We start from the raw sequence: 24835 nt of genomic DNA on the forward strand, positions 1-24835 counted from the left end.
ACAGCTTCTCCAGGGGAGGGCGGCTCCTGGCTTTTTGACTGTGTAAGAAACATTTTACATCAGGATTTAGACGCACGGAACATGTGTGGGAATTGGAAGTTTTGCAGAGTAAGCGTTTGCTATGTGTGACATGCTTCATTAGCTATTCTGCTATAATTTTTTCTTTTTTCTTTTTAATTTTTCCTTTTAATTTTTAGAGAAAGGGTGTTGCGCTGTCACCCAGGCTGGAGTGCAGTGCTGCGATCACCACTCACTGCAGCCTTCACCTTCAGGGCTCAAGCTGAGGAGCTGGGACTACTATGGGCATGCGCCACCGTGTCGGCTAATTTTTAACAGTCTCGCTGTGTTGCCAAGGCTGGTGTCAAACCCCTGGCCTCAAGTGATCCCCACCCACCTCGGCTTCCAAGAGCATTTTTTTGTTTTGTTTTGTTTTTGAGACAGTCTCACTCTATTCCCCAGGCTGGAGTGCAGCGGCGCGATCTCAGCTCACTGCAGCCACCATCTCCCGGATTCAAGTGATTGTCCCACCTCAGCCTCCTGAGTAGCTGGGATTACAGGCACCCGCCATCATGCCCGGCTAATTTTTGTATTTTAGTAGGGATGGGGTTTCACCATGTTGGCCAGGCTGCCTGCTTCGGCCTCCCAAAGTGCTAGGATTACAGCTGTGAGCCACGGGCCTAGCCATCCAAGAGCGTTCTGTTCATGTTTAAAATGCTGCTTGTGGCCAGGCATGGTGGCTCACGCCTGTAATCCCAGCACTTTGGGAGGCCGAGGCGGGTGGATCACTTGAAGCCAGGAGTTCGAGACCAGCCTGGCCAACTTTGCGAAACCCCGTCTCTACTAAAAATACAAAACTTAGTCAGGCGTGATGGCATACACCTGTATTCCCAGCTACTTGGGAAGCTGAGGCTTGTCCTCAGGGCGGGCACGTCAGGGACCCCCTCTCTCCCCACAGACAAACATGACGCACCTGCGGCAGTAACTGGGCGTGAGCCCAACGGTCTGTCCTCCTCCCCTGATTTTGGCAGGAGAGGCGGGAGATTTTTGAGCAGCACCTGAAGAGCCTGAAGCTGACCCAGTCCAGCACCTTTTACTCCCAGCGTCTGGCAGAGCTGACACCAGGATTCAGTGGTACGTTCTCAACCCGCAGCCTAGGCAGTGTCAGGTCCTGAGGGCAGGTGGTCTCACCTGTGTACACAGCATTGAGGCCTCCTCTATGGGGTGGGCGCTGCTCCTTCTCTGGGGGCCCCTGCTCAGTACAAGCCTGAGTGGGAGCTGATGTGCATATGGGACGGCAGGAGGTCCAGACGGCACCCAAACTCCGTCCTCCGCCCCAGGGGTGGAAAAGCAGACGGTGGTTCCAGGTCTGTGTTGACTCCAGAGATAGTGGAGTTATGTTTGCTTCCACAAAGTGACCAGTCATCCCGGCGTTTCCTGTCAGACCCGGGGTCAGACCACACAGTCCCGGCAAAGCCGCCTCCCTCTGACCCTCACAGTCTCTGTCAAGTTGTAGAAATAGAAATCATGCCTCAAGATGCTTTTCCTGCTGTGTGGCTCAGATTTTAAAAGTTAATGTCAACAAACCTCCCTTTTATTATGAGATGAACTTGCCCTTTGATTATTGGTTAAGATCTTTCACTAGAATTTTGTGGTTACTAGAGAGCCTTTAATTTCTTTGCCATCAATGCTCATGAGCTGTTAGGTAGAATCAGTCACAAGATGGGGTGTGGAACTGCCCTTGGGAGGAGAGATGGGCGTCAGGGCGGATGGAGCCTGGCGGTTCTGTATCTCGTCTGTGGAATGCCCTCAGTGGAACACAGTGCAAGTGCCTGCCGCTCTCCCCACCTCTGCTCCTGGCGCCAGCACCTGCCACTCTCCCCACCTCTTCTCCTGGCGCCAGCTCCCCGTGACGCTCTGCCCACCCCTGTTCCTGGCGCCAGCTCCCCGTGCCTCTCTCCCACACACTCTCACCAGCACTCTTGGTTCTTGGTCTCTTTTCCCTCTTTGTTCTTCCTTTTATTTATTTACTTATTTATTTTGAGACAGAGTCCTACTCTGTCTCCCAGACTGGAGTGCAGTGGCGTGATCTTGTCTCACCGCAACCGCCACCTCCTGGGTTCAACCGATTATCCTGCCTCAGCCGCCTGAGTAGCTGGTTTTACAGGCACTCACCACCACGCCCAGCTAATTTTTGTATTTTTAGTAGAGATGGGGTTTCACCCTGTTGGCCAGGCTAGTCTCAAACTCCTGACCTCAGGTGATCTGCCCACCTCAGCCTCCCAAAGTGCTGGGATTACAGGGGTGAGCCACCACACTTGGCCATCTTTGTTCTTCCTTGAGGGCCCCTTTCTCCTCTTAAGCCCTGAGAGAGAGCAGAAACCCACCCCACCCACGCTGTGGCTGTTTGTGTTGACAGGGGCTGACATCGCCAACATCTGCAATGAGGCTGCGCTGCACGCGGCACGGGAGGGACACACTTCCGTGCACACTCTCGACTTCGAGTACGCCGTGGAGCGCGTCCTTGCAGGTACAGGGGGCGCGCCCTCGGTGAAGGCCGTTCTTAGCAGGGCTTGAACCCCAGAAATACCCAGGCAGGTATTTAGAGGTGAGGTGGATGGAGCCAGATCCAGGCCTGGGCGTCCTGTGATTTAGTGGCAGGGACCCTCACACGGGAAGGAACACACATTGCGTTTCAGTTTATGTAACTCGTGTCTGTATGAGGCGTCGTACTTTTCCTTAGTTTAAAATATCACAGATTTACCTAAGAGGAGACACTCGTCCAACAGAAATATAAAAATGCCTTGCCAAAGAAAGTGAAAAAATATAAATAAAAAATGCCCCCCCCAAAAATAAAAATAAAAAACTAAAAATGCCTTGCCAGCCTGGGTGTGGTGGGCTCAGCCTAGCCCCAGCCCCATGGGGGCTGAGCTCCATCCGCTGATTGTGGACCGGAGGGCTGCTGCCGCCCGTGGCCCTGGAGGGACAGCTGTGCCTTCGGCGCAGTAGGGGCTCTGCGGAGAGGTGTGGATCTGCAGCACCACCTCTGGTGAAACTCATGGTCCTGACCGTCAGTAGGAACAGGAGATGAGTTTTGATGATGGGTGACCAGTGGGCTGGCTGCCTCTGACTGCCGTTCCGTGGCTGCTTAGTGTGGGGTCTGCGATGCCTGTGAGGAGAGAGTACCAAACTGGGAATCGGAGCTGATGGAGGTTTCCATAGCTATGATGGCAACACCCAGACGTGATCAGTCATCTCATGGAATGGAGTTCAGACCCGCACTGTCAGTCTGAGACAGGTTGAACGTTTGAAAAGGGAAGTGGTTCTTGCCCCAGGTGTTGGAGGAACACGAGCCTCCCTTGCGAGCTATCCCTGCAAGAATTGAGTTCCTCACCCTCAATTCGAGTGAATTCCTAGCACAAACACGCCTCTTGCAGGTCCCCAGGGCTTCAGCTTGGGAAAGCAGTGGGTCCCTGCAGAGGAGTGGGGCCAGCTGCTGTGCCAGACACTGCAAAACACACCTGGCTTCTCTCCGACAGCCCCGCGGGTCGAGAGGACTGGCGCTGCCTGTGTCTTACTGAAATTTATTTTCGTGTAACCATTTACTTTTATGTGGAAATTGATAAGCTTTTGATAATAGTAGCAAAGCAGGAAGGACTGAGTGGGAACTACAGGCCAGTTGAAAGAAAATACAGCCAGGGCAGAGTGTGGTGGTTCATGCCTGTAAGCCCAGCTCTTCGGGAGACCCAGGCAGGAGGATGGCTTAAGCCCACGAGGTTGAGGCTACAGTGAGCCGTGATCATACCACTGCAGTTCAGCCTGGGCAACAGAGCTAGGCCCCCGACTCCAGGAGAAAAAAGGAAAATACTAACAGGACGCCATCTCACGTGTGTGATGCACCGAGTGGGTCCTCTGTGTTCATCTATAGTGTGGACAGCCTGAGTCTTGAGAGCCCCCAGCTAAACCAGGGTCCAGTGCCTGGCGGTCAGCAGTCCTGCACTCAAGGGAGATGAAGGTTATCCTGCACCCTTCAAGGGATGTGTCTTTGACCCCGTGGTGGACAGCTTAATGTCCATGAGTCCCTCCAGGAAACTTGCTCACATTGGCAGACGCCCCGTGGCTCCTGTCTGATTTGTGTCCAGATTATGCCTGCCTGGCCATCGCTCTGGTGCTGGGAGCTTGCCCTGTGTCCCCCCACGACCCCGAGAAAACCCAGCCTGGGCAGCCCCTGGTTCTTCCTTGTGGAAGGTACAAATTCAGCCCCCACCGCAGTAGGAAACATGTTCAAAGACTTACTATTCACAGATCCTGGGCAGGGAGGGCGCCAGGAGTGGGGAGGGCCATCCTCCGTCCCCATATCCCACAAGGCAGAAGTGAAGGGTCAGGCAGAGAGAAGAGAGTGTGTGGCAACGGGCCGTACGCACAGGGTATGGGGAGTGGTCACTGCAGGTTCACGAGCAAATGCCTGAATGGTCTGATTAAAGGAAGTGCAGGGAGCATGGGGAGCCCAGATGCTGGGTGGGAGAGACGCTCCTAAGTGCTCATCTCTTGCCACTGGCATGGGCGATTGAGCGTGGTGTCCTCCTGGTGCCCAGGCTGCAGGCTTGGCTGTGCCATCCCTGTTGAACTGAGCTTGTCCCTCCTTCTGGTGTCAACGGCCTGTCTGCGCTTGTCCATACTAGAACGCTCGTTTGTTTTCAGGTAAAGCCTGTCTTGTAAGCCCTGTGGTCTCGTGCCTTTATACATAGTCCTGTAGCCAGCTCTGGTTGAAGTAATTCATTGGCCATAGCCAGTGTGTCTTAGGATTTAAAGCCTTGCAGTAAAGTGGTGGTGGAAGCTTCCAGTAGCATGACATACTTGAGTGCTCAGGACCACGAGTTGACTCAAGTTGTACATGGTGGACGCTTCCAGTAGCATGACGTACTTGAGTGCTCAGGACCACGAGCTGACTCAAGTTGTACAGAATGGACACTTACAGATGTGTGGAAAATCTGAGACAGGAAATGAAGCCTCACCCGTAAGCTGAACAGGGGAGATTTAATGCAAACATCTGTCCCTGGCTGGGCACTGTGGCTCATGCCTGTAATCCCAGCACTTTGGGGGCTGAGGCAGGAAGATTGCTTGAGGCCAGGAGTTTGAGACCAGCCTGGGCAATACAGCAAGACCCCATCTCTTAAAAAAAAAAAAAAAAAAAAAGAAAAGAAAAGAATAAAGAGTATTAGTCAGGCATGGTGGTGGAGCACACCTCTGGTCTCAGCTATTCAGGAGGCTGGGGCAGGAGGATTGCTTGAACCTGGGAGGTTGAAGCAACAGTGAGCCATGATCGCGCCACTGCCCTCCAGCCGGGGCAACAGGGTGAGACCCTGTCACTGACAGGAAAAAAGCCTTGTCCCTGAGGCAAAAGGCTTCTGAAGGGCTGAGTAGAAGCCATAAGGATCCAGAAAGTGATGGGGATGGGAGCCGGCCCTCCAGGTCTGAGGGAAGAGGGAAAGGAAGCAGGAGGCCCGTAACTCAGAGGAGACTTCTGCCCGTCCTTCCAGGGAGAAAGTCAAAAGCTGCTGTTCTGTGACCCCTGTCCCGGCCCTGCGCGCACCCCCAACCATCGTGCAGGAGGAGAGACTCCTCAGAGGGTTGCACTTGTTCCTAAAAGCAGCAGGAGCTATTTCGATGACTGCAACATTTATAAAAGAAGAAATCACAACCTCCTTCAACAGCTCTTTGACCTGAAGAGTGTCGTTTTGAGTTGGGGTGTCCAGAGCCGCAGCCGTAGCTCCAAGAGGCAGATGTGCAGAGAGAGCTTTGCTTTGACCACACGGGGCAGGAGCAGGGCCCAGCCAGGGAGAGTCCGGGGCCTCAGCTCACATCCCCTGGCGTTCTTTTTTGTTTGTTTCTCATTTGAGACGGAGTCTCGCTCTGTCGCCCAGCCTGGAGTGCAGTGGCATGATCTTGGCTCACTGTAACCTCCGTCTCCCGGGTTCAAGTGATTCTTCTGCCTCAGCCTCCCGAGTAGCTGGGACTACAGGTGCCTGCCATCACACTCAGCTAATTGTTGTATTTTTAGTAGAGACGGGGGTTTCACCATATTGGTCAGGCTGGTCTGGATCTCCTGTCCTCAGGTGATCTGCCCGCCTCAGCCTTCGAAAGCGCTGGGATTACAGGCATGAGCTACCGTGCCCGACTCACACCCTGGCATTCTTTCAGGGACTGCCAAAAAGAGCAAGATCCTGTCCAAGGAAGAACAGAAGGTGGTTGCGTTTCATGAGTCGGGCCACGCCTTGGTGGGCTGGATGCTGGAGCACACAGAGGCCGTGATGAAGGTGGGTATTGGCAGGTGCCGGCTCTACGGGCCTTGGCCAAAGGTGACTGGGGAGTCCCGCCTGTGTCTGTAGCTGACTGGGGAGTCCTGCCTGTGTCTGTAGCTGACTGGGGAGTCCCGCCTGTGTCTGTAGCTGACTGGGGAGTCCCGCCTGTGTCTGTAGCTCATGTGAGAGGAAAGCCTGCCACTGTCATGATCCATGGAGCAGGGTGGGAGACGACTGATGGGCGGGAACTTGGACGTGGGAGGCAGGAGTGGGCTGTGTCACATCGGAGCATGGTGCTGCTACTGGGGTGACTCCTGGAAGGTTACACCATGCAATGGGGTTTCACTGCCTTTGCCTGTCCACCCCAAATGACTCCTAACATTGGAAAGAAGTGAGTTGAGTGTACATTTAAAAAATACTACTCTAGGCTGCGCATGGTGGATCACCTGAGGTCAGGAGTTCAAGACCAGCCTGGCCAACATGGCGAAACTGTCTCTACTTCAAACAGACAAACAAAAAACTACTCTTGTAGGCAGCGGTGAACTCGATGGATGTTTATTCTTACCAAATGGTGATGTTACAGCTTCTCTAAGACGTGGCTCCACCACCGGGAGTCCGAGTGCTGCCAAGAGGAGGTCTCCACTCGGAACGCAGGTGCCGTCTTCACAGTGGAGCCCCAGGAACCTGTGCAGGTTTGAAGCTCACCTGAGAAGGCGGCAGTGCTGTGTTCCTACCTCAGGGTTTGCTGCAAAAAATGCATACAGTGTAGCAGTTGCCAACTTGGTTTGTCAGTGCTGGTCTCCATGATTGTTTCTCAGGTGTGAGTTGTAGCAAAGTTGGGTGTTAATCAGAGAGCATCGTGCCCATCCCAGGCTCTCAGCAGGGCTGAGGCAGTGTTTGGGGACCAGATCCGTGCTGCTCCTTGACGATGTGCACCGCAGTCATGGGACCAGAGCCAGGCCCACTGTGGGGCAAGTGGACACTCAGCTGGGGGTCCCATTTACAGGACACTAAAAAACTCAGCAATGAACACAACGTTTTAACACAGTAATGTCAAGAAATCAAAATTAATGCAGAGACTTTGGGAGGCCAAGGCGGGCGGATCACTTGAGGTCAGGAGTTCGAGACCAGCCTGGCCAACATGGTGAAACCCCATCTCTACCAAAAATACAAAAAAGTAGCTGGGCGTGGTGGTGCGTACCTGTAACCCTAGCCACTTGAGAGGCAGAGGCACAAGAATCGCTTGAACCCGCGAGGCAGAGTCTGCAGTGAGCCAAGACTGTGCCACTGTACTCCAGCCTGGGTGACAGAGCAAGACTGTCTCTCAAAGGGAAAAAAAAAGAATTTTTACTGTATTTGATGGACAAAAGTCAGATAGTCACAATGAAAAAGTGAGTCTCCTTCCCAAGGCTCAGTGTCCTGCCAGGAAAAGGTTGTGAATTGGCTGTTACTGTTTTGGTTATTAATGCGATCATCACTGCAGCCGTTATTTAGAGCCTTTTTTTTGTTTTGAGACAGGGTCTCTCTCTCTGTCGCCCAGACTGGAGTCCAGTGGTGCGATCACAGCTCACTGCAGCCTCCACCTCCCGGGCTCACACGATCCTCCTACCTCAGCCTCCCGCATAGCTGGGACTACAGGCATGCCCCACTGGTGGCTCGGGTAATTTTTGTATTTTTTTGTAGTGAAGGGGTCTTGTTATGTTGCCCAGGCTAGTCTGGAACTCCTGGAATCATGCAGTCTGCCCACCTCTAACTCCCAAAGTACTGAGATCACAGATGTGAGCCACCCCGCCTGGCCCAGTTTTAGATTTTAAATTAAGCGTCCTCTCGGGATTCTCAGAGCACTTGGATGTGGCCATCTTGCTGCCACAATTCTCAGAAACAACAGCTGGGCCAGCAAAGGACCTGCCCCTGCCCTGTCTCCCTCCATCTCCCACTCAGCGGTTCCGTGTTGTTGGGTTAGCACGTTGCCCCGCGCCCACCTCCTTGCACACTTGATGTGGGGGAGCAGCAGAGATGAGGACAGCCTCTGCTCCCTCAGCATCCTGGGGTTCTCATTGCTCTGAACCCTCAGTAGCTGTCACTGGTGCGAGGGGTCAGCGCAGCGGCCATCGGGGGTGTAACTTGTCCTTCACCTCTCAGCTGTCTTCTACGGGCCTTGTCTTGACTCCCTGCCTGCCTAGTCATGTATGAGAAGACACTTCCCGGCAGTGTGTGAACAGGCACCTGTGGTGGGAACCCTGCTCTCTCTGGGCTGGCCGTCTAGAGTGTTAGGGTCCTCTATTGTTGTAAAAGATGCTGCAGATTTGCCTTCCTGCTTTGAGACACTTTAATGACGGAGACCTCTTAGTCCCACACCTTCCTCCTCAAAGCTCACATCCTGCCTACTGACCTGGGCCATCTTGACCTTGTGCAGGTCTCCATAGCCCCTCGGACAAACGCCGCCCTGGGCTTTGCTCAGATGCTCCCCAGAGACCAGCACCTCTTCACCAAGGAGCAGCTGTTTGAGCGGATGTGCATGGCCCTGGGGGGACGGGCCTCAGAAGCACTGTCCTTCAACAAGGTCACTTCTGGTGAGGAGCAGCGGCATGGGCCCTGGAGGTTTCAGAGCGCTTTTCCCTGCATGATTCCTTCTGTTTCAGTGCATGCCATGGGGTGAATCTGGTGTAGACGTAGTTTTGAATTTATTAAGTATTTTGTAAAAGATAAGTTGTGGTCATAGGAGATTTGGAGCTAAGCAAGACTTTTTAGATAATTTAATTGGACAAAAAATTTAATTGGACAAAAAACCTATATGCCAACTCTTAACACATTTAATTGGTTAATTGTTGGTAATGGCTACAGGAAACGAAATAAAATTGAAGGAGCTTCACAGTTCTGAAGCCATTACTTCACTGGGATATCCAGAGAGCTGAAGGAGGGTCCCAGGGGCCCCTGGGCTCCAGGTCCATGGGTTTGCCTCGCATAGGCCTGGGCTTGTGCTTGAGAACTGCTATGCAGTGAGCTCCAGTATGCCCCCAGGTTCTAGATTTCCAAATAAAAGAGCATTTCTGAAAGTTTTAAGACTCTCTTAAGGAACAGTGGCGAGGTACCACCATCCTTGCTGTCCAGCTTCACGGTGGGTCCTCGGGAGGAAGGGGATGGGGAGGCGGTGCTGCCTCAGGGCTCTGACCGGGACGCCTGGGGCCCAGCGCTGCTGTGCGCCTGCAGTGCTGAGGATCCCTCTGTCTTGACCCCACCCTCCAGGGGCACAGGACGACCTGAGGAAGGTCACCCGTATTGCCTACTCCATGGTGAAGCAGTTTGGGATGGCACCTGGCATCGGGCCCATCTCCTTCCCTGAGGCCCAGGAGGGCCTCATGGGCATCGGGCGGCGCCCCTTCAGCCAAGGCCTGCAGCAGATGATGGACCATGTGAGTCGGCTCTGGCCACACCACTGCCCTCCGTGCTCCCTGGGAAGGGAGTCCCTGGGTCTGCCACACAAGGGCTGCCTACGGCCACCCCAGCTGAGCTCAGCTGCAGGCCCCACCTGGGTTTCTTCCTTCTGGGCTCTGCTGTAGTTCCCACCTGTGGAGTATTTTTTTCTCAAATGAGGACATAGATGCTCCTGATGAAATTATAGATGTGAATCTGGGAAGAATATCAAATAAATACACTGAGCAATAGACCCAGGGCCCACATGGCCCTCAGACTGGGCCAGGAAGTGCCGGTGTGTGCCTGTGAGGCAGCTGTGGGTGGGTGTGGGTGGGTGGGCTGGCATGCGGAGCCCTGCTTTCCCGGCAGTGGTCATAGGGGCAGGAGACCACCTGTCGGCTGAGGAGTCCCGTTCCTCCTGGGAGGGGAAAGGCCATGTTCCCAGTCCGGCATTTCTTTTCTGTGCTTTGGTGCTGGAGCCAGGCGGCCAGCCTTGCCCCTGACACAGTTCCCTCCACTCACAGGAAGCAAGACTGCTGGTGGCCAAGGCCTACAGACACACGGAGAAGGTGCTGCAGGACAACCTGGACAAGCTGCAGGCGGTGAGGCCCTGGCCAGGCAGGAGGGCTGCGGTGTCGCACAGTGTCCGCACGGCACCCACGGTCCCCACCACTCTCGTGAAGTATTTCCAAGGCACACAGAGTACAGAGAACACTCTGGCCAATGTGAATTCTACCCAGCTCAGCTGAAACTTACATGTTCCATACTTTTGATCATGAACTCGTCAAGTGTGTTTCCCCCAAGGTAGAAAGAAGGCTGCCGCAAAGTCTCCTGTGCCTGTTCTGCCATTAGCAGTTACCAATGTTGTGTCGGTTTTGTTTAATCTTTTTCCAAGTCTTACACTTTTTTCTTGAACATTTTTTTAAAATAAAGTTTTAATTTTAGAGTAGGAATATTTTTTTTTTTTTTTTTTTTTTTTTTTTTTTGAGATAAAGTCTTACCCTGTCGCCCAGGCTGGAGTGCAGTGGTGACATCTTGGCTCACTGCAACCTCCGCCTCCCGGGTTCCAGCGATTCTCCTGCCTCAGCCTCCCGAGTAGCTGGGACTGCAGGCACGTACCAACGCACCCGGCTAATTGGTGTTTTTTTGTTTTTTTTTTTTTTTGAGATGGAGTCTTTCTCTGTCGCAAGGCTGGAGTGCAGTGGCGCAATCTCAGCTCACTGCCACCTCCACCTCCCCAGTTTAAGCATTCTCCTGTCTCGGCCTCCCAAGTGGCTGGGATTACAGGCGTTAGCCACAGCCCTGCGCTGATTATAGTGTTAGATGTAGAAAAGCTGCAGGCATGGTGCAGAGAGCTCACTGCCACCCTGCCTCGCTCCCCGTGGAGGCCCCCATGGGGCAGTCCTCCCACCTGAGGAGCCCCCGCCGACCCGCGGTGATGGGTCCACACGTGATTCAGATGTGCTGAGTCTCCCCAGTGTCCTTTCCGGTCTTGGGAGTCCATGTGGCGTTTGATCGCCCATCTCCTTAGGCTCCTCTGGGGTTACGGTTCCTCAGACCTCCCTTGTTTTGAGGGCTTTAGCAGTTTTGAGGATTGGTCTCATGTTTTGTAGGACGTTCCTCAGTTGGGATTGTCTGATGTGTTTCTCACAGTGGGCAGAGCTGGAGTGAACATTTGTGTCCCTGGGTTTTGGTAACTGCTGCTTAGAACTCAGGAAGGGTGCACGGCTCTTTGTCCCATGTTGTGAACAGATGGGTAGGCAGTGGATGGGTGGTGGTTTCTTCAGCCTCCCCTTGTGTCTTTCAAGCGAGCACTGTGTGTCACATGGGGATCATGTTTGGGGCCCTTAGAGTGTCATCCCCAACCAGCAGCAGCCGCCTCTGGGCAGGTGTGGGCAGTGCCGTCCCCAGCTGAAGCAGGCCTGCCTGTGGACACATGCTTGTCACAGTCGACAAAGCAGCTCTGCAGAGCTCGGGCCACAACAGGAGCAAAGCTGCAGGCGAGGCTTCTCACTGGCTGAGGAGTGGCGTGTCTGCCCCGTGTGTGAACTGCCAGCCACTCACACACTCAGTGGGTTGCAGAACTTAGTAAAATCTCATACCAGCCCTAGAGAGGAAATGTTTGTCTCTTGCAATACAGCCACAGGTAAATCACCCTAGCTTCAGGGGTTACCATTTTCTTTAGAAAATCTGGAAGAGTAAGGAAAGGAGCAGGCAATTAACAACAACAACAAAAAAAACATCTGGAAGAGTTCTGCCTTCACAGAAACCAGTGAAATGTGGCTGTAGCAGTGTTTTCTGTGGTCGGGCCAGGCCACCCCAGAGGCAGGGCCGCCGGCACAGGACAGTCGGCATTTCAAGTGTTTTCCAGGATCCCACCTAGAGTGGCAGAAATTCACTTCCCCAACTTGAGAGGTCTCAGCTCACACAACTTCGCCTCAGATTCCTTCTCCCAGCGTTGCTCTCCTCAATCAGGAGGGTTCAGCGTTTTACCTGTCTCCTTCCCTGTAGACACGCATGTCTTGTTTGGTGAAAGAAATTGCAGTTGCCAAAAATAAGCCAAGATTTTGAATGGAAGTAGAAAAATTAATGAGGCTGGCCGCAGGAAAATCATTTATGAGGTTGAGATGGGGGTGATTCTTCTTTCGGAGCTGCCTCCGTGCCTCCGCTTCCCTGGGAAAGTGGCCTGTCCCGGGTGTCCTGCACACAGACAGGCCCTCACGCCTCTTGCCACCTCCCCAGGACATAGAGATGCTCTGTCTGCCCTGGGGACTCACACACTGCTATGCCTGTTCTTTCTAGCTGGCAAACGCCCTTCTGGAAAAGGAAGTGATAAACTATGAGGACATTGAGGCTCTCATTGGCCCACCGCCCCATGGGCCGAAGAAAATGATCGCACCGCAGAGGTGGATCGACGCCCAGAGGGAGAAACAGGACTTGGGAGAGGAGGAGACCGAAGAGACCCAGCAGCCCCCACTTGGAGGCGAAGAGCCGACTTGGCCCAAGTAGTTGGGACGTGTTGGCCGCATGTGCGGGTGGTCCGGGAAGTGAGGGCTCACTCAGCCACCCTGAGTTGCTTTTCAGCTGAGTTTGCATTTCCTCTCGCGGCCCTCAGTAGTCCCTGCACAGTGACTTCTGAGATCTGTTTATTGATGACCCTTTTCATGATTTTAAGTTTCTCTGCAGAAACTACTGACGGAGTCCTGTGTTTGTGAGTCGTTTCCCCCATGGGGAAGGTTATCAGTGCTTTCCCGAGTGAGCGTGGAACACCTCGAGTTCCCAGGGTTATGGACAGTCATTCCCAGTGTGGCTGAGGCCACCCAGAGGCAGCAGAGCATTCAGACTCCGAACAGACCCCTGTTCATGCCAACGCTTGCACGGCCGCCCCAGTTCCTGTGGCTCCCTCGGAATGCTAAGGGGATCAGACATGAAAGGACCCTGTGAGCCGATTGTCCTATCTCCAGCGGCCCTGTTATCCAGCTCGCTCATCAATGGGGCCACACAGTCAGGCCCAGGCACTGAGCTCCAGAGGACTCAACACTGCCCCCTGCTGCCATGTGGACTGGTGCAAGTTGAGGACTTTTTGGTGGTCTAGTCACGCATGCAGTGTTGGGGATGCCTTGGTTTTTACTGCTCTGAGAACTGTTGAGATACTTTACTAATAAACTCTGTGGTTGGAAAATCTACATTTGCATTGTCTGGCCAGCTCTAACGCAGAGGAGCTGGCGAGCTTGCCCTGGATCACAGGGTCTCGTGGTTTCAGTTTATAATTTGAGTAATGCAGGGACTAAGTGAAAAACTCCTTCTGTAGGAATCTGGGGCCTGGACCCTGTAGGGATAGAAGACAACCCAGGACACCCTGGCCCTGAGTTCCGGGGCACGCGGCTCCCACTCCGGCCCCCTTGCTTCCGCCCTCCCTATGGTGCAGTGACATGAGTGGATTGTCCTATTGTTGCTACAACACTGAAACGCCGGCAGAGCAGTAAGGAGGCAGCCACAGGCGCAGTCACACACCCGAGGGTGGGCATCTCTGAGAGACGCCTTGACCTTTGCCCCAGTTCTCCAAATCCAAAGACCAGCACGTAGTTGGGAGGGTTTTAGCTGGTGTAGCCAAGGGTAGTGTCCTCGGTAATTTTTTTTTTTTTTTTTTTTTTGCTGTTGTGTTGGTTTTTCACAGAGTCTTGCTCTGTCGCCTAGGCTAGAGTGCAGTGGCGCCATCTCGGCTCACTGCAGCCTCAATCATCTGGGCTCGAGCAATCCTCCTGACTCAGCCTCCCAAGTAGCTGGGACCACAGGCAAGCACCATTATGCCCAACTAATTTTTGTATTTTTTGTAGAGACAGGGCTAGACTCGAATTTCTGAGTTCAAGTGATCCTCCTGCCTTGGCCTCCCAATGTGTTGGGATTACAGGTGTGAGCCACTGTGCCAAGCCTTTTGTGAAATTATTTTATTATTTTTTATTTATTATTATTTTGTTTTGGAGATGGAATCTTGCTCTGTAGTCCAGGCTGGAGAGCAGTGGCATGATCTTGGGTCACTGCAGCCTCTGCCTCCCAGGTTCACGCCATTCTCCTGCCTCAGCCTCCCAAGTAGCTGGGACCACGGGTGCCTGTCACCACACCTGGCTAATTTTTGTATTTTTAGTAGAGTCGGGGTTTCACCATGTTAGCCAGGATGGTCTCGATCTCCTGACCTCCTGATCTGCCCGCCTTGGCCTTGCAAAGTGCTGGGATTACAAGTGTGAGCCACCACGCCCAGCTCTAAATTTTTCATTTTTGAGACGGAGGCTTAATTCTGTCACCCAGGCTGGAGTGCAGTGGCGCAGTCTTGACTCACTGTAACCTCTGCCTCCTGGGTTCAAGTGATTCCCCTGTCTTAGTCTCTGGAGTACCTAGGATTACAGGTGTACACCACCACACATGGCTAATTTTTGTATTTTTAGTAGAGATGGGATTTCACCATGTTGGCTACGCTGGTCTCGAACTCCTGACCTCAGGTGATCCACCTGCCTCAGCCTCCCAAAGTGCTGGGATTTACAGGCATGGGCCACTGTGCCCGGCCTGTGAATTTTTTTTTTTTTTTTTTTTTTGAGACTGAGTCTCACTCTGTTGCCCAGGCTAGCGTGCAGTGATGCGATCTTGGCTCACTGCAACCTCTGCCTCCCCGGTTCAAGCAATTCTGGTGACTCAGCCTCCTAAGTAGCTAGGATTACAGGCATGCACCACCATGCCCAGCTTTTTTGTATTTTTAATAGAGACAGGTTTCACCATGTTAGCCAGGCTGATCTCAAACTCCTGACCTCAGGTGATCCACCCACCTCAGCCTCCCAAAGTGCTGGGACTGTGAAATTCTTAAAATGTGGATTAAGTTGGCCGGGCACGGTGGCTCATGCCTGTAATCCCAGCACTTTGGGAGGCCGAGGCGGGCAGATCACGAGGTCAGGAGATCGAGACCATCCTGGCTAACACGGTGAAACCCCGTCTCTACTAAAAATACAAAAAATTAGTTGGGCGTGGTGGTGGGTGCCTGCAGTCCCAGCTACTTGGGAGGCTGAGGCAGGAGAATGGCGTGAACCCGGGAGGCGGAGCTTGCCGTGAGCCGAGATCGTGCCACTGCACTCCAGCCTGGGCAACAGAGGGAGACTCCATCTCAAAAAAAAAAAAAAAAAAAAATGTCGATTAAGTTTTACCAGGAGGAAGCGTGGTGATTGGGTGAGGGTAGGTAAGAAAGAGGGTTATTGGGATTTAAAGATTTCCAGGTAGCAGTAAGACGGATGGTGCCTTCACAGACTTGTACTAGAGAATAAGAACTGGCTTTTTGTTGATGCTTTTCTTTGTGAAGGGAGGCAGTAGGCACAGCAGGTCAGAGTGTGACATTTTCAGTCGGGTACCCCTGACCTTAGAGAAGTCACCTAATCCTGGGCCAAGAGAAAGCGACAGAGGCCAACAGTAACTCCATCTGTCTACTAAAATACCAAAAATTAGCAGGGCGTGGCGGCGGGCGCCTGTAATCCCAGCTACTCGGGAGGCTGAGGCAGGAGAATTGCTTGAACCCGGGACGCGGAGGTTGCAGTGAGCCGAGACGGCGCCATTGCACTTCCAGCCTGGGCGACGGAGCGAGACTCCGTCTCCAAAAAAAAAAAGCATAAATGTTCTAAATGGATGGGAGGAGAATAAACGCTGGAACGACAAGAACGAAGGCCTTAGGTTACGCAAACTCGGATGTCATTGAAGTTTTTCTGCCTTTGCGCTACAAACGTGTCTCACAAATGTGAACAAACCTAGAATTCCCAGGGCGTCGCCCGTTCGCCGTCAGCCCAGATGCTGGACTCGCGCGCGTGAGCCCGCAAGGCGGGACTCGGCCGCGGCCCGTGCAGCGGCTGAAGCGCCGGGGCAGTAACGGCAGACGTCAAGCAAGTCCGGCCGCCGGTTACGCAGAGCCCAGGAATCACGGCCGCCCCGTCGCATTCTGAGCGGCGACATGTCTGCGAGGGCGGCCCTAGGGCTGCCGGGAGAGCCGCGGGGACGTCAGTTCCTCCTTTCCGGGCTCTGATTGGTCAGAGCGCCTGGCGCTTCTGGTTGGCCGGCCCTGCTATCATCCCAGGTTGCATTGCGGCACCGCTTCCTTTCCGCTCGGCTGTTATCCTGCGCAGGAGGTGAGCGAGACTGGGTCCCGGCCTTTGGGCTTCATCCAGCGCCATCGGCCTGGCGCTGCAGCCAACGCGGGAATGGATGGGCCCCTTCTTCTTCGCAGACAGCGTTCGGCCGCGGCCCGGGCTCTAGGCGCGGCCGGACGGCCCAGTCTGGAGGGTTCGGGGCGGAGGCCCGGGGGGTGCGCGCGCCCGGGGCCCGGCCTCTCACTCGCTCCCCTCTCGTCCGCAGCCGCAGGGCCGTAGGCAGCCATGGCGCCCAGCCGGAATGGCATGGTCTTGAAGCCCCACTTCCACAAGGACTGGCAGCGGCGCGTGGCCACGTGGTTCAACCAGCCGGCCCGGAAGATCCGCAGGTGAGCCCTGCGCTCGGGGCTGCCCCCGGGGCTGGTGCCCGCGGCTGCGCCTTGGTTTGGGGGTGGCCGATGCCAGGGCGGGGGGCGCTGTCTGCGACCGTCGCGGAGCGCTGGCCTGGCGGCCTTAGGCAAGGGTGACCGCCGCTGCGCTTCTCTCCACCAGACGCAAGGCCCGGCAAGCCAAGGCGCGCCGCATCGCCCCGCGCCCCGCGTCGGGGCCCATCCGGCCCATCGTCCGCTGCCCCACGGTTCGGTACCACACGAAGGTGCGCGCCGGCCGCGGCTTCAGCCTGGAGGAGCTCAGGGTGAGTACTGGCAGCGCTGCGGTGTCAGGAAGGCCCCGAAGTCCCCTCTGTTGGCCTCAGTCGCGTGATGACATTCTCCGGAATCGCTGTACGGCCTTGATGAAAGCACATTTGAACCCTTTTCCATCTGATTGCTGAGGCTTTTCATCCAGGCCTCGGGGCTGGAGAAAGCCGGGGCCTGCCTCCATCTCTGTCTGGTTCTGGGGCAGGTGGCCGGCATTCACAAGAAGGTGGCCCGGACCATCGGCATTTCTGTGGATCCGAGGAGGCGGAACAAGTCCACGGAGTCGCTGCAGGCCAACGTGCAGCGGCTGAAGGAGTACCGCTCCAAGCTCATCCTCTTCCCCAGGAAGCCCTCGGCCCCCAAGAAGGGAGACAGTTCTGTGAGTACAGGGCTCTCTGGCCGTCCTGGCGCGCGGGGACAGGGAGGCTTGGTTCCTTTATCAGTGACACCCGTCCCTGGGTCCTGCTGGGGTGAGAAGAACCAAAACACTGTGGCTGTTCTGATCCGCAAAACGTGCCTGTCGTGCAGGAGTAGATGATGAGCTAAGCGGGACCGCTAAGGTTCCCCTGTGCTTTTCAGCAGGTAGTCATGGCAAGGCTGTGTGACTTGGAGCCAGCTTTTTCCATTGACATCATTGCTCTCCCTAAAATGCTTCATATTCCAAAATATTTCTAGAAAGACCTCGTAGGATAAGGTTGATGAAGAGTCCAGTGTATATGTTAGTCACCTATAGATAGTCACCTAACTAATAATGACTGGTCTTAACGCTGGGGCCACAAAGTATGTTGTAGGGAAGGCTCAGAGACTGGTCCTGAATACGGGATCCCCAGGGGGCAGTTTGGGGCCAGGTGAGGGTGGAGTCCTTGCGGCAGTAGTCCAGGCTGGAGTGCAGTGGCACGATCTTGGGTCACTGCAGCCTCCGCCTCCCGGGTACACGCCATTCTGCCTCAGCCTCCCAAGTAGCTGGGACCACAGGTGCCCGCCACCACACCCAGCTAATTTTTTGTATTTTTAGTAGAGTCGGGGTTTCACCATGGTAGCCAGGATGGTCTCAATCTCCTGACCTCGTGATCTGCCCGCCTTGGCCTCCCAAAGTGGCCTCCCACTTAACTCTTCTCATTCACCAACAGGCTGAAGAACTGAAACTGGCCACCCAGCTGACGGGACCAGTCATGCCCATCCGGAATGTAAGTGGACACTTGGTCAAATCCAGGCTTTAGACAAGATCAGTGGGTGAACACGTGGGTATCTGAGATGGGGATCAGGCTTAAAGTTAATAGTGGCAATTGTGGGTGTGGAGGTTTGCGGAAAAGAACATTTCTTGTTAGTTTTTACTTCTTGCAACCACGAAGCCATACATTGGGAAGTGTTTTTGTTTGTTTTGTGTTTTTGTTTTGTTTTGTTTTTGTTTTTGGAAAGATAATTTCTCTACGCTGCTTACATTGGTTTTGAATTTCTGGGTTTACAGGCCTGAGCCACCATGTCCAGCTCAGGGAGGGTTTTTCTTTTTTTTTTCTTTTTTTTTAAATCCCAGGGAAGGTGATTGACTCAGGGTTGCTTTTCAGCAGTGCTTAGGACAGCGAACCTGCCCCCCAACCCCCGGGAGGCCCTCCGGGTTCTGCTGACACTTAGTTGTTCCCTTGCCTGTTGGTGCATGTGGGTTTAACAACGTGCCTTTCTCTTCTAGGTCTATAAGAAGGAGAAAGCTCGAGTCATCACTGAGGAGGAGAAGAATTTCAAAGCCTTCGCTAGTCTCCGCATGGCCCGTGCCAACGCCCGGCTCTTCGGCATACGGGCAAAAAGAGCCAAGGAAGCTGCAGAACAGGATGTTGAAAAGAAAAAATAAAGCCCTCCTGGGGACTTGGAATCAGTTGGCAGTTATGCTGGGTCTCCACATGGTGTGTTTCATGGGAACAACTGGGCCTGGGATGTGGCTTCGCTGCTATGACTTCCTGGCAGGGGATTTGGGGCTTTCTTGAAAGACAGTCCAAGCCCTGGATAATGCTTTGCTTTCTGTGTTAAAGCACTGTTGGTTGTTTGGTTAGTGACTGATGTAAAATGGTTTTCTTCTGGGGAGGTTACAGAGGCTGACTCAGCAGAGTGGACTTGTGTTTTATCTTTTTAAAGAGGCAAGGTTGGGCTGGTGCTCAACACCTGTAATCCCAGCACTTTGGGATTGGCTAGGAGTTCAAGACCAGCCTGGCCAACGTGTCAAAACTACTAAAAATACAAAAATCAGCCATGCTTGGTGCTACACACTTGTAGTTGCAGCTACTAGGAGGCTGAGGTGAGGGATCACTTAAACCCAGGAGGCAGAGGTTGCAGTGAGCCAAGATCACACTACTGCACTCTAGGCAACAGTGAGACTGTCTCAAAAAAAAAAAAAAAAAGAGGCAGGGTGTTTGGCACCCAGGCTGGAGTACAGTGCCACAGTCATGGCTCCCTGCAGCCTTGAACTCATGGCCTCAAGCAGTCCTCCCTCAGCCTCCCAAGTAGAGGGGTTTATAGGCACGAGACCCTGCACCCAACCTAGAGTTGCCTTTTTTAAGCAAAGTGGTTTGTAGTTAATGTAGCATGTTGGACTTTGGGGCGTCACTCTTAAGCCTGTTGTGCCCAGTAACCATGGTCCTCTTGCTCTGATTGACCCTTCCCTTCACTGGGCTTCTTCACCCAGACACCAAGGTATCAGATGGCCCTGCCAAGTGTCGGCCTGTCCTGTTAAACTAAAACATTCTATAGCCATTGTTCTTGCTTCATGGACAAGAGGCAGCCAGAGAGAGTGCCAGGGTGCCCTGGTCTGAGCTGGCATCCCCATGTCTTCTGTGTCCGAGGGCAGTGTGGTTTCTCGTGCAGTGCTCAGACACAGCCTGCCCTAGTCCTACCAGCTCACAGCAGCACCTGCTCTCCTTGGCAGCTATGGCCGTGACAACCCCAGAGAAGCAGCTTCAGGGACCGAGTCAGATTCTGTTTTGTCTACATGCCTCTGCCAGGTGCCGGTATTAAGGCACCCAGGGGGCTGTTACTGGTGTGGAAATAGGTGATGCTGGTACCTCTGCTGCTGCGTTCACAGCCACACTTGATACACGATGACACCTTGCTTGTTTGGAAACACATCTAAACATCTAGTAGATGACTTGGGGGCTGTTGGCTGCCATTTTCCTGTCTGAGGTGTACGTATTGACTTCGTGATCAGTTTGTATGTTTGGAAATCTTGTCCTATGTAAAGTTAAAGTGGGCCAGGCGCAGTGGCTCACGCCTGTAATCCTAACACTTTGGGAGGCCAAGGTGGGTGGATCACCTGAGGTCAGGAGTTCGAGACTAGCCTGGCCAACATGGTGAAACCTCATCTCTACTAAAAATACAAAAATTAGCTGAGTGGTGACACACACCTGTAATCCCAGCTACTCAGGAAGCAGAGATTACGGTGAGCCAAGATGCACTACTGCTCCAGCCTGGGTGACTGTCTCAAAAACAAAAAAAAGGTTGTGCAAGGTGGTTGGTTGGAAGCTTGAGCCTAGGCTCGGTCCCTCTCATGTGAAAGGGCATGAAGATTTCTGGTGGATTCCAACCTGATTGAAGACTGGTCGCGGGGAGTGGGGGGTGCGGGGGTCTCCGGCACTCTGCCCTCCAGCCTGCTTCCTCCCTGACGCCGCACTAGGGGAAGGGCCTTTCCTGCTGCCTGCAGGGCCGTACCTGGAGTAGGTAATGCAGTGTGGTGATGTGAATGGAGCAGAGGTCTGCACTCCATCACACCCCCTGCTGTTTTTACTGTGGGACAAAAGCACTCTGATCTGCTTGTTCCGGGGGCCCTCCTACCAGCTGACTTGACGAGAAATCGGGGTTCAGGTATCATCCATGCACCTGGAGTGGGGTAGTCTGCACTGAACCTGCCAGAGTCCCCTCCCCATTTCACTGAAAGGAATCTCCAGGGCTGTGTTCGTAACGTTATGTTCTCTCCGTTTGCTTAATCTATTAAGAGCCCTAACAGGAGAGGATGGGCTTTGTTGTCTGGGGCCCTGCCGTTGGCCGGTGCTCTTAGCAAGAGGTCATTTTTCTAGGTTGTGTTGGGACAATGTGAGTCTGGTGAGGGGTGTGGATGTGGGCTGGGCCGGTCTGCCTGCTACCTGCTGCCTGCTGCCTGCTGCTCCCCTGCCTGAGATGCAGCAAGTGCAGCTGTTCCCTTCTGGGGCTGAGGAAGGCTCCTGCAGGATAGCTGGGGAACTGGGCAGGTGGGTGAGGCAGCCTCCCTGCTGACACCCAGACCTTGTAGCTGGAGCAAGATCTCTCCTGATCCAGGTATGGGCCTGTCTGCTCCAAGACAGACTCTGCCACCAGATGCAAAGGGGCCTTTTGTTTTAACTTAGTCCCTGGGCACCGCCTGATTCAGCATCTGGCGGCCCAGGATCCCCCACTGGTGGGGACACGTGCCTGAGTGTGGCCATGCCTGACTGTGACTGTGCCCGAGTGTGGCTGTCCCGGAGTGTGACCGTTCCCGAGTGTGGCCGTGCCCGAGTGTGACCGTCCCCGAGTGTGGCCGTGCCCGAGTGTGGCTGTCCCCGAGTGTGGCAGACAGGTTCTGCCGACCCTGAGGGGCAGCTGCCATGGCATGGGTCACTGGGAGCTGAGAGGAAGGGCCCCGACCGAGCCTCAGGCAAAGCGGCTCTGGGAACACCTTGATTTCAGCCATGTGAGCCCTCCCAGGGAGGGCAGCCAAGCTGTGAAGCCTCAGAAACTGACCCGTGTGCCAGGAGCTTGTGGTCTGCTGCCCAGTGTAGGAAGTGCAGGTGCACCCAGGCTCCTCATTCCGTTTTGTAGGATTCCTTCGGTGTGTGAGCATTTGCTATTCAGCCTGTCGCCCCTGGGGAGCACGGGCTGGACCTGTGGTGCACTTGGCCTTTTGTAGAAGCGTTGGTTTTATGGCAGGTGCATCTGTGGGGCAGCCTCCCACAGTGGGGTGGGGCTTTGCCAGCAATGCCCATGGGGGTCATGGGGCCAGGCGCGCTCCGGCTCCTGCAGAACTGATGAGGGATAGTCTCGGGAGGCGCTAATCGTGTGCCCTGGTAATGCACCATTTCTCACGCCGGCTCCTCTGGCCCCAGCTAAAGGGGAAGACTAGTGTGCTGATAGGAGCTGCACACAATTTTTCTCCATGTATTGTTTATTTTGCTTTTTCTTTTGGCTAGACATTAGGAATTTCAGTTTTCCCAAGTTGTATTTTTCCTTTTCTGTTTTAAAATTATTATGCAGGGCTGGGTGAGGTCGCTCATGCCTATAGTCTCAAAACTTTGGGAGGCTGAGGTGGGAGGATGGCATGAGCCCAGGAGTTTAAGGCTGCATTGAGCCGAGATCACTCTACTGCCCTCCAGCCTGGATGACAGAGTGAGACCCTGTCTCAAAAAAAAAAAAAAAAAAATGATTATGCAGTAGTTTCGACCCTGGAAGACTAGTGTGCATCTTTGAATTTTAACACGTTCCTCGCCCATCCAGGCATAGTTTTATTTGGAATCTGGTTATCCTGTAGTTGCTTTGTTAAAAATATATGTAATTGCAATCATTTAAAAAGGAAAAAATAGGCCAGGTACAGTGGCTTCTGCCAGTAATCCCACCACTTCAGGAGGCCGGGGAGAGCAGATCACTCGAACCCAGGAGTTTGAGACTAGCCTGGGCAACATGGCAAAGACCCATGTCTACCAAAAAAAGATAAAAATATTAGCCAGCATGGTGGCGTGAGCCTATAGTCCCAAGCTACTCAGGAGGCTGAGGCGGGAGGATCGCTTGAGCCCGGGAAGTCGAGGCTGCAGTGAGCCAAGACTGTGCCACTGCCCTCCATCTTGGGTGACAGAGCGAGAGACCCTGTCTCAAAAAAAAAAAAAAAAAAAAAAAAAGAGGAAGAAATAATACTAATTAGAACTGTTGTAATTTAGAAATTACAGTCATTTTAGGTTATTTGGTGTTTTTTTCATTTGAACCAGAGAAATGGGTACCTACATTCTTTGCTCTATTTTTGTGTGTCTCCGTATATTAGTTTTTTGTTTATAATTAATTGCGTTTATTTTTTATGGTTTCTGTATCTTAATTATAGAAGAAATATATGCTATCGGCCAAAAAAAAAAAAAAAAAAAAAAAAAATTCCAGCTGCACAGAAGCGAGGAGTGCGAAGCAAACAGCCGCTTCACGTCCCACACCCTGGCAGCAGCTGCGCCCGGGTCTGTCCGGAGACGGTGTATGTGAGTGTATTCCAGCGCAAGAATCTGGACTTCTGTTTCTTATGAAACCAGCTGATGCCACACTGCGTGCCCTGTGTCATACTGTGCCAGGCACCTGGACGGACCTGGCTTCTCCCTGTGCCTCTGAAGGGCAGACGGCGTTGGGTCTGCGCAGTCCTGCAGGCAGGAGAACTGAAGTGCTGCTGTCTTCATTTGCTCACAGAGTTGAGCATCTCCAGTTACTGGGACCTTCTTGTCTCTCTGCAGGGCCGGTTACCTCCTTCCTCTCATGTTTCATTGTGATGTTCATCATTTTCTTGAACTGCAGCTGGTCTTTATATGTTAAGGAACTTTTACCTTCTATCACCTGTTGACAACATTTCTTTCCCTGCTTGCTCTTTTCCTTTTGACTCAGAGAGCAAATGAGATGTTCTTTCAGGAGATGGTGTGGTGGGATGGACCGCAAACTCGGCATTGATAGTGGATGTTGGTCATTCTTTTTGACTTTCCAACATCAGAACCCACTTTTGGGGAATGGGAGGCAGAACCCCTCCCTCTGCAGAAGCTGCCGCACTGCCCAGGCTCCTTGCGGTGAGCTGAGCCCAGGCCCTGCCGGCCCCACACTTTGTTGAGGCCAAACCATAGGTCTGTGGGCAGAAAGTCACATCATGTGTCCCGGGTGGGCACTGAGTCCAGGCGGGGCAGGTGCCCTTGCTGTCCTCACTGTGGGCTTCGGGGCACTGCCCTGCAGTTTGAGGAATTTCCTGGTAGCCTTTTCTCTTCCTCAGTCGGCCGGAAGAGTTTTCAGTTGCTTAGAAGCCCCCTGCCGATGCTGAGGGCACTGACCAGCCCCGGCTCTGGGCCCTCTGTGGCTCACTCAGCAGGTGTGCTGCCCAACACACCAGGCGCCTTGAGAGCACTGAGCCACAAGGAACGAGGCGGGGGCTGATGTGGAGCAGGTGCTGGGCAGACAGGCGGCCGCAGGGGAGGCAGAGGGGTCCCACCTAAAGGCAGGGAGATGAAGGGAGGAAGGTGTTTGTTCACGAGTTAAGGGCAGTTCACAAGTTAAGAGCGATTTACAAGTTAAGGGCACCTGCTGCCTCCCAGGCATGGCCCCAAGCTGGGACCACAACTGAACCAAACTAGTCCCCTGCCCCTCAGCGTGTCTCTGCGAATGTTCAGCTTCCTCTTGGCCGGCCAGGTGCAGTAGCTCATGCCTGTAATTCCAGCCTTTGGAAGGCCATGGTGGGTGGATCACTTGAGCCCAGGAATTCAAGACCAGCCTGGGCAACATAATGAAATCCTGTCTCTACAAAAATTTTAAAAATTGGCTGGGCGTGGTGGCTCATGCCTGTAATCCCAGCACTTTAGGAGGCCGAGGCAGGCAGATCACAAGGTCAAGAGATCGAGACCAGCCTGGCCAATACAGTGAAACCTGTCTCTACTAAAAATACAAAAATTAGCTGGGCGTGGTGGCACACGCGTGTAGTCCTAGCTAATCAGGAGGCTGAGGCAGGAGACTCGCTTGAACTCGGGAGGCGGAGGTTGCAGTGAGCAGAGATTGCACCATTGCACTCCAGGCTGGACAACAGAGGGAGACT

General features: G+C 53.6%; 2 protein-coding genes and 1 non-coding gene across 8 annotated transcripts in view; all 3 read left to right on the plus strand.

The window, feature by feature from the left end:
• SPG7 (SPG7 matrix AAA peptidase subunit, paraplegin) overlaps positions 1-13399 on the plus strand; it is a 68497-nt gene extending 55098 nt beyond the window's left edge. For 3 of the 6 annotated variants that reach the window (XM_054534326.2, XM_002826767.6, XM_009251061.4), the window contains exons 11-17: positions 1029-1131; positions 2417-2527; positions 6199-6314; positions 8716-8872; positions 9546-9712; positions 10238-10315; positions 12516-13399. In XM_054534326.2, coding sequence (XP_054390301.1) covers positions 1029-1131; positions 2417-2527; positions 6199-6314; positions 8716-8872; positions 9546-9712; positions 10238-10315; positions 12516-12722 — 939 coding nt within the window. In that variant the 3' untranslated portion in view covers positions 12723-13399. Of the gene's footprint in view, positions 1-955; positions 998-1028; positions 1132-2416; positions 2528-6198; positions 6315-7817; positions 7960-8715; positions 8873-9545; positions 9713-10237; positions 10316-12515 lie in introns of those variants that run through there. The other 3 variants (XM_054534327.2, XR_008514756.2, XM_063717803.1) reach the window with 3 other exon arrangements.
• Positions 13400-15560: 2161 nt separating this feature from the next.
• On the plus strand, positions 15561-18909 carry RPL13 (ribosomal protein L13). The gene is made up of 6 exons (XM_024233182.2): positions 15561-16369; positions 16596-16719; positions 16883-17024; positions 17234-17407; positions 18159-18215; positions 18716-18909. Exons 2-6 carry the CDS (start codon positions 16616-16618, stop codon positions 18872-18874), a joined length of 636 nt encoding a protein of 211 aa, XP_024088950.1. The 5' UTR covers positions 15561-16369; positions 16596-16615; the 3' UTR covers positions 18875-18909.
• LOC112129468 (small nucleolar RNA MBII-202) lies at positions 17090-17173 on the plus strand. Its single transcript, XR_002911868.1, has one exon. It is a non-coding gene; the product is annotated as a small nucleolar RNA MBII-202 (small nucleolar RNA).
• Positions 18910-24835: the final 5926 nt, after the last annotated feature.

This window comes from Pongo abelii, chromosome 18 (genome assembly GCF_028885655.2).
Source record: "Pongo abelii isolate AG06213 chromosome 18, NHGRI_mPonAbe1-v2.0_pri, whole genome shotgun sequence".
Taxonomy (NCBI): domain Eukaryota; kingdom Metazoa; phylum Chordata; class Mammalia; order Primates; family Hominidae; genus Pongo; species Pongo abelii.

Bases quoted from the DNA above. Each gene is read 5' to 3' on its own strand.
- RPL13 (XM_024233182.2), top strand. From the start codon at position 16,616: ATGGCGCCCAGCCGGAATGGCATGGTCTTGAAGCCCCACTTCCACAAG. The intron at 17,408-18,158 runs GTGAGTACAGGG...ATTCACCAACAG, and splicing joins CCAAGAAGGGAGACAGTTCT to GCTGAAGAACTGAAACTGGC. The intron at 18,216-18,715 runs GTAAGTGGACAC...TTTCTCTTCTAG, and splicing joins CAGTCATGCCCATCCGGAAT to GTCTATAAGAAGGAGAAAGC.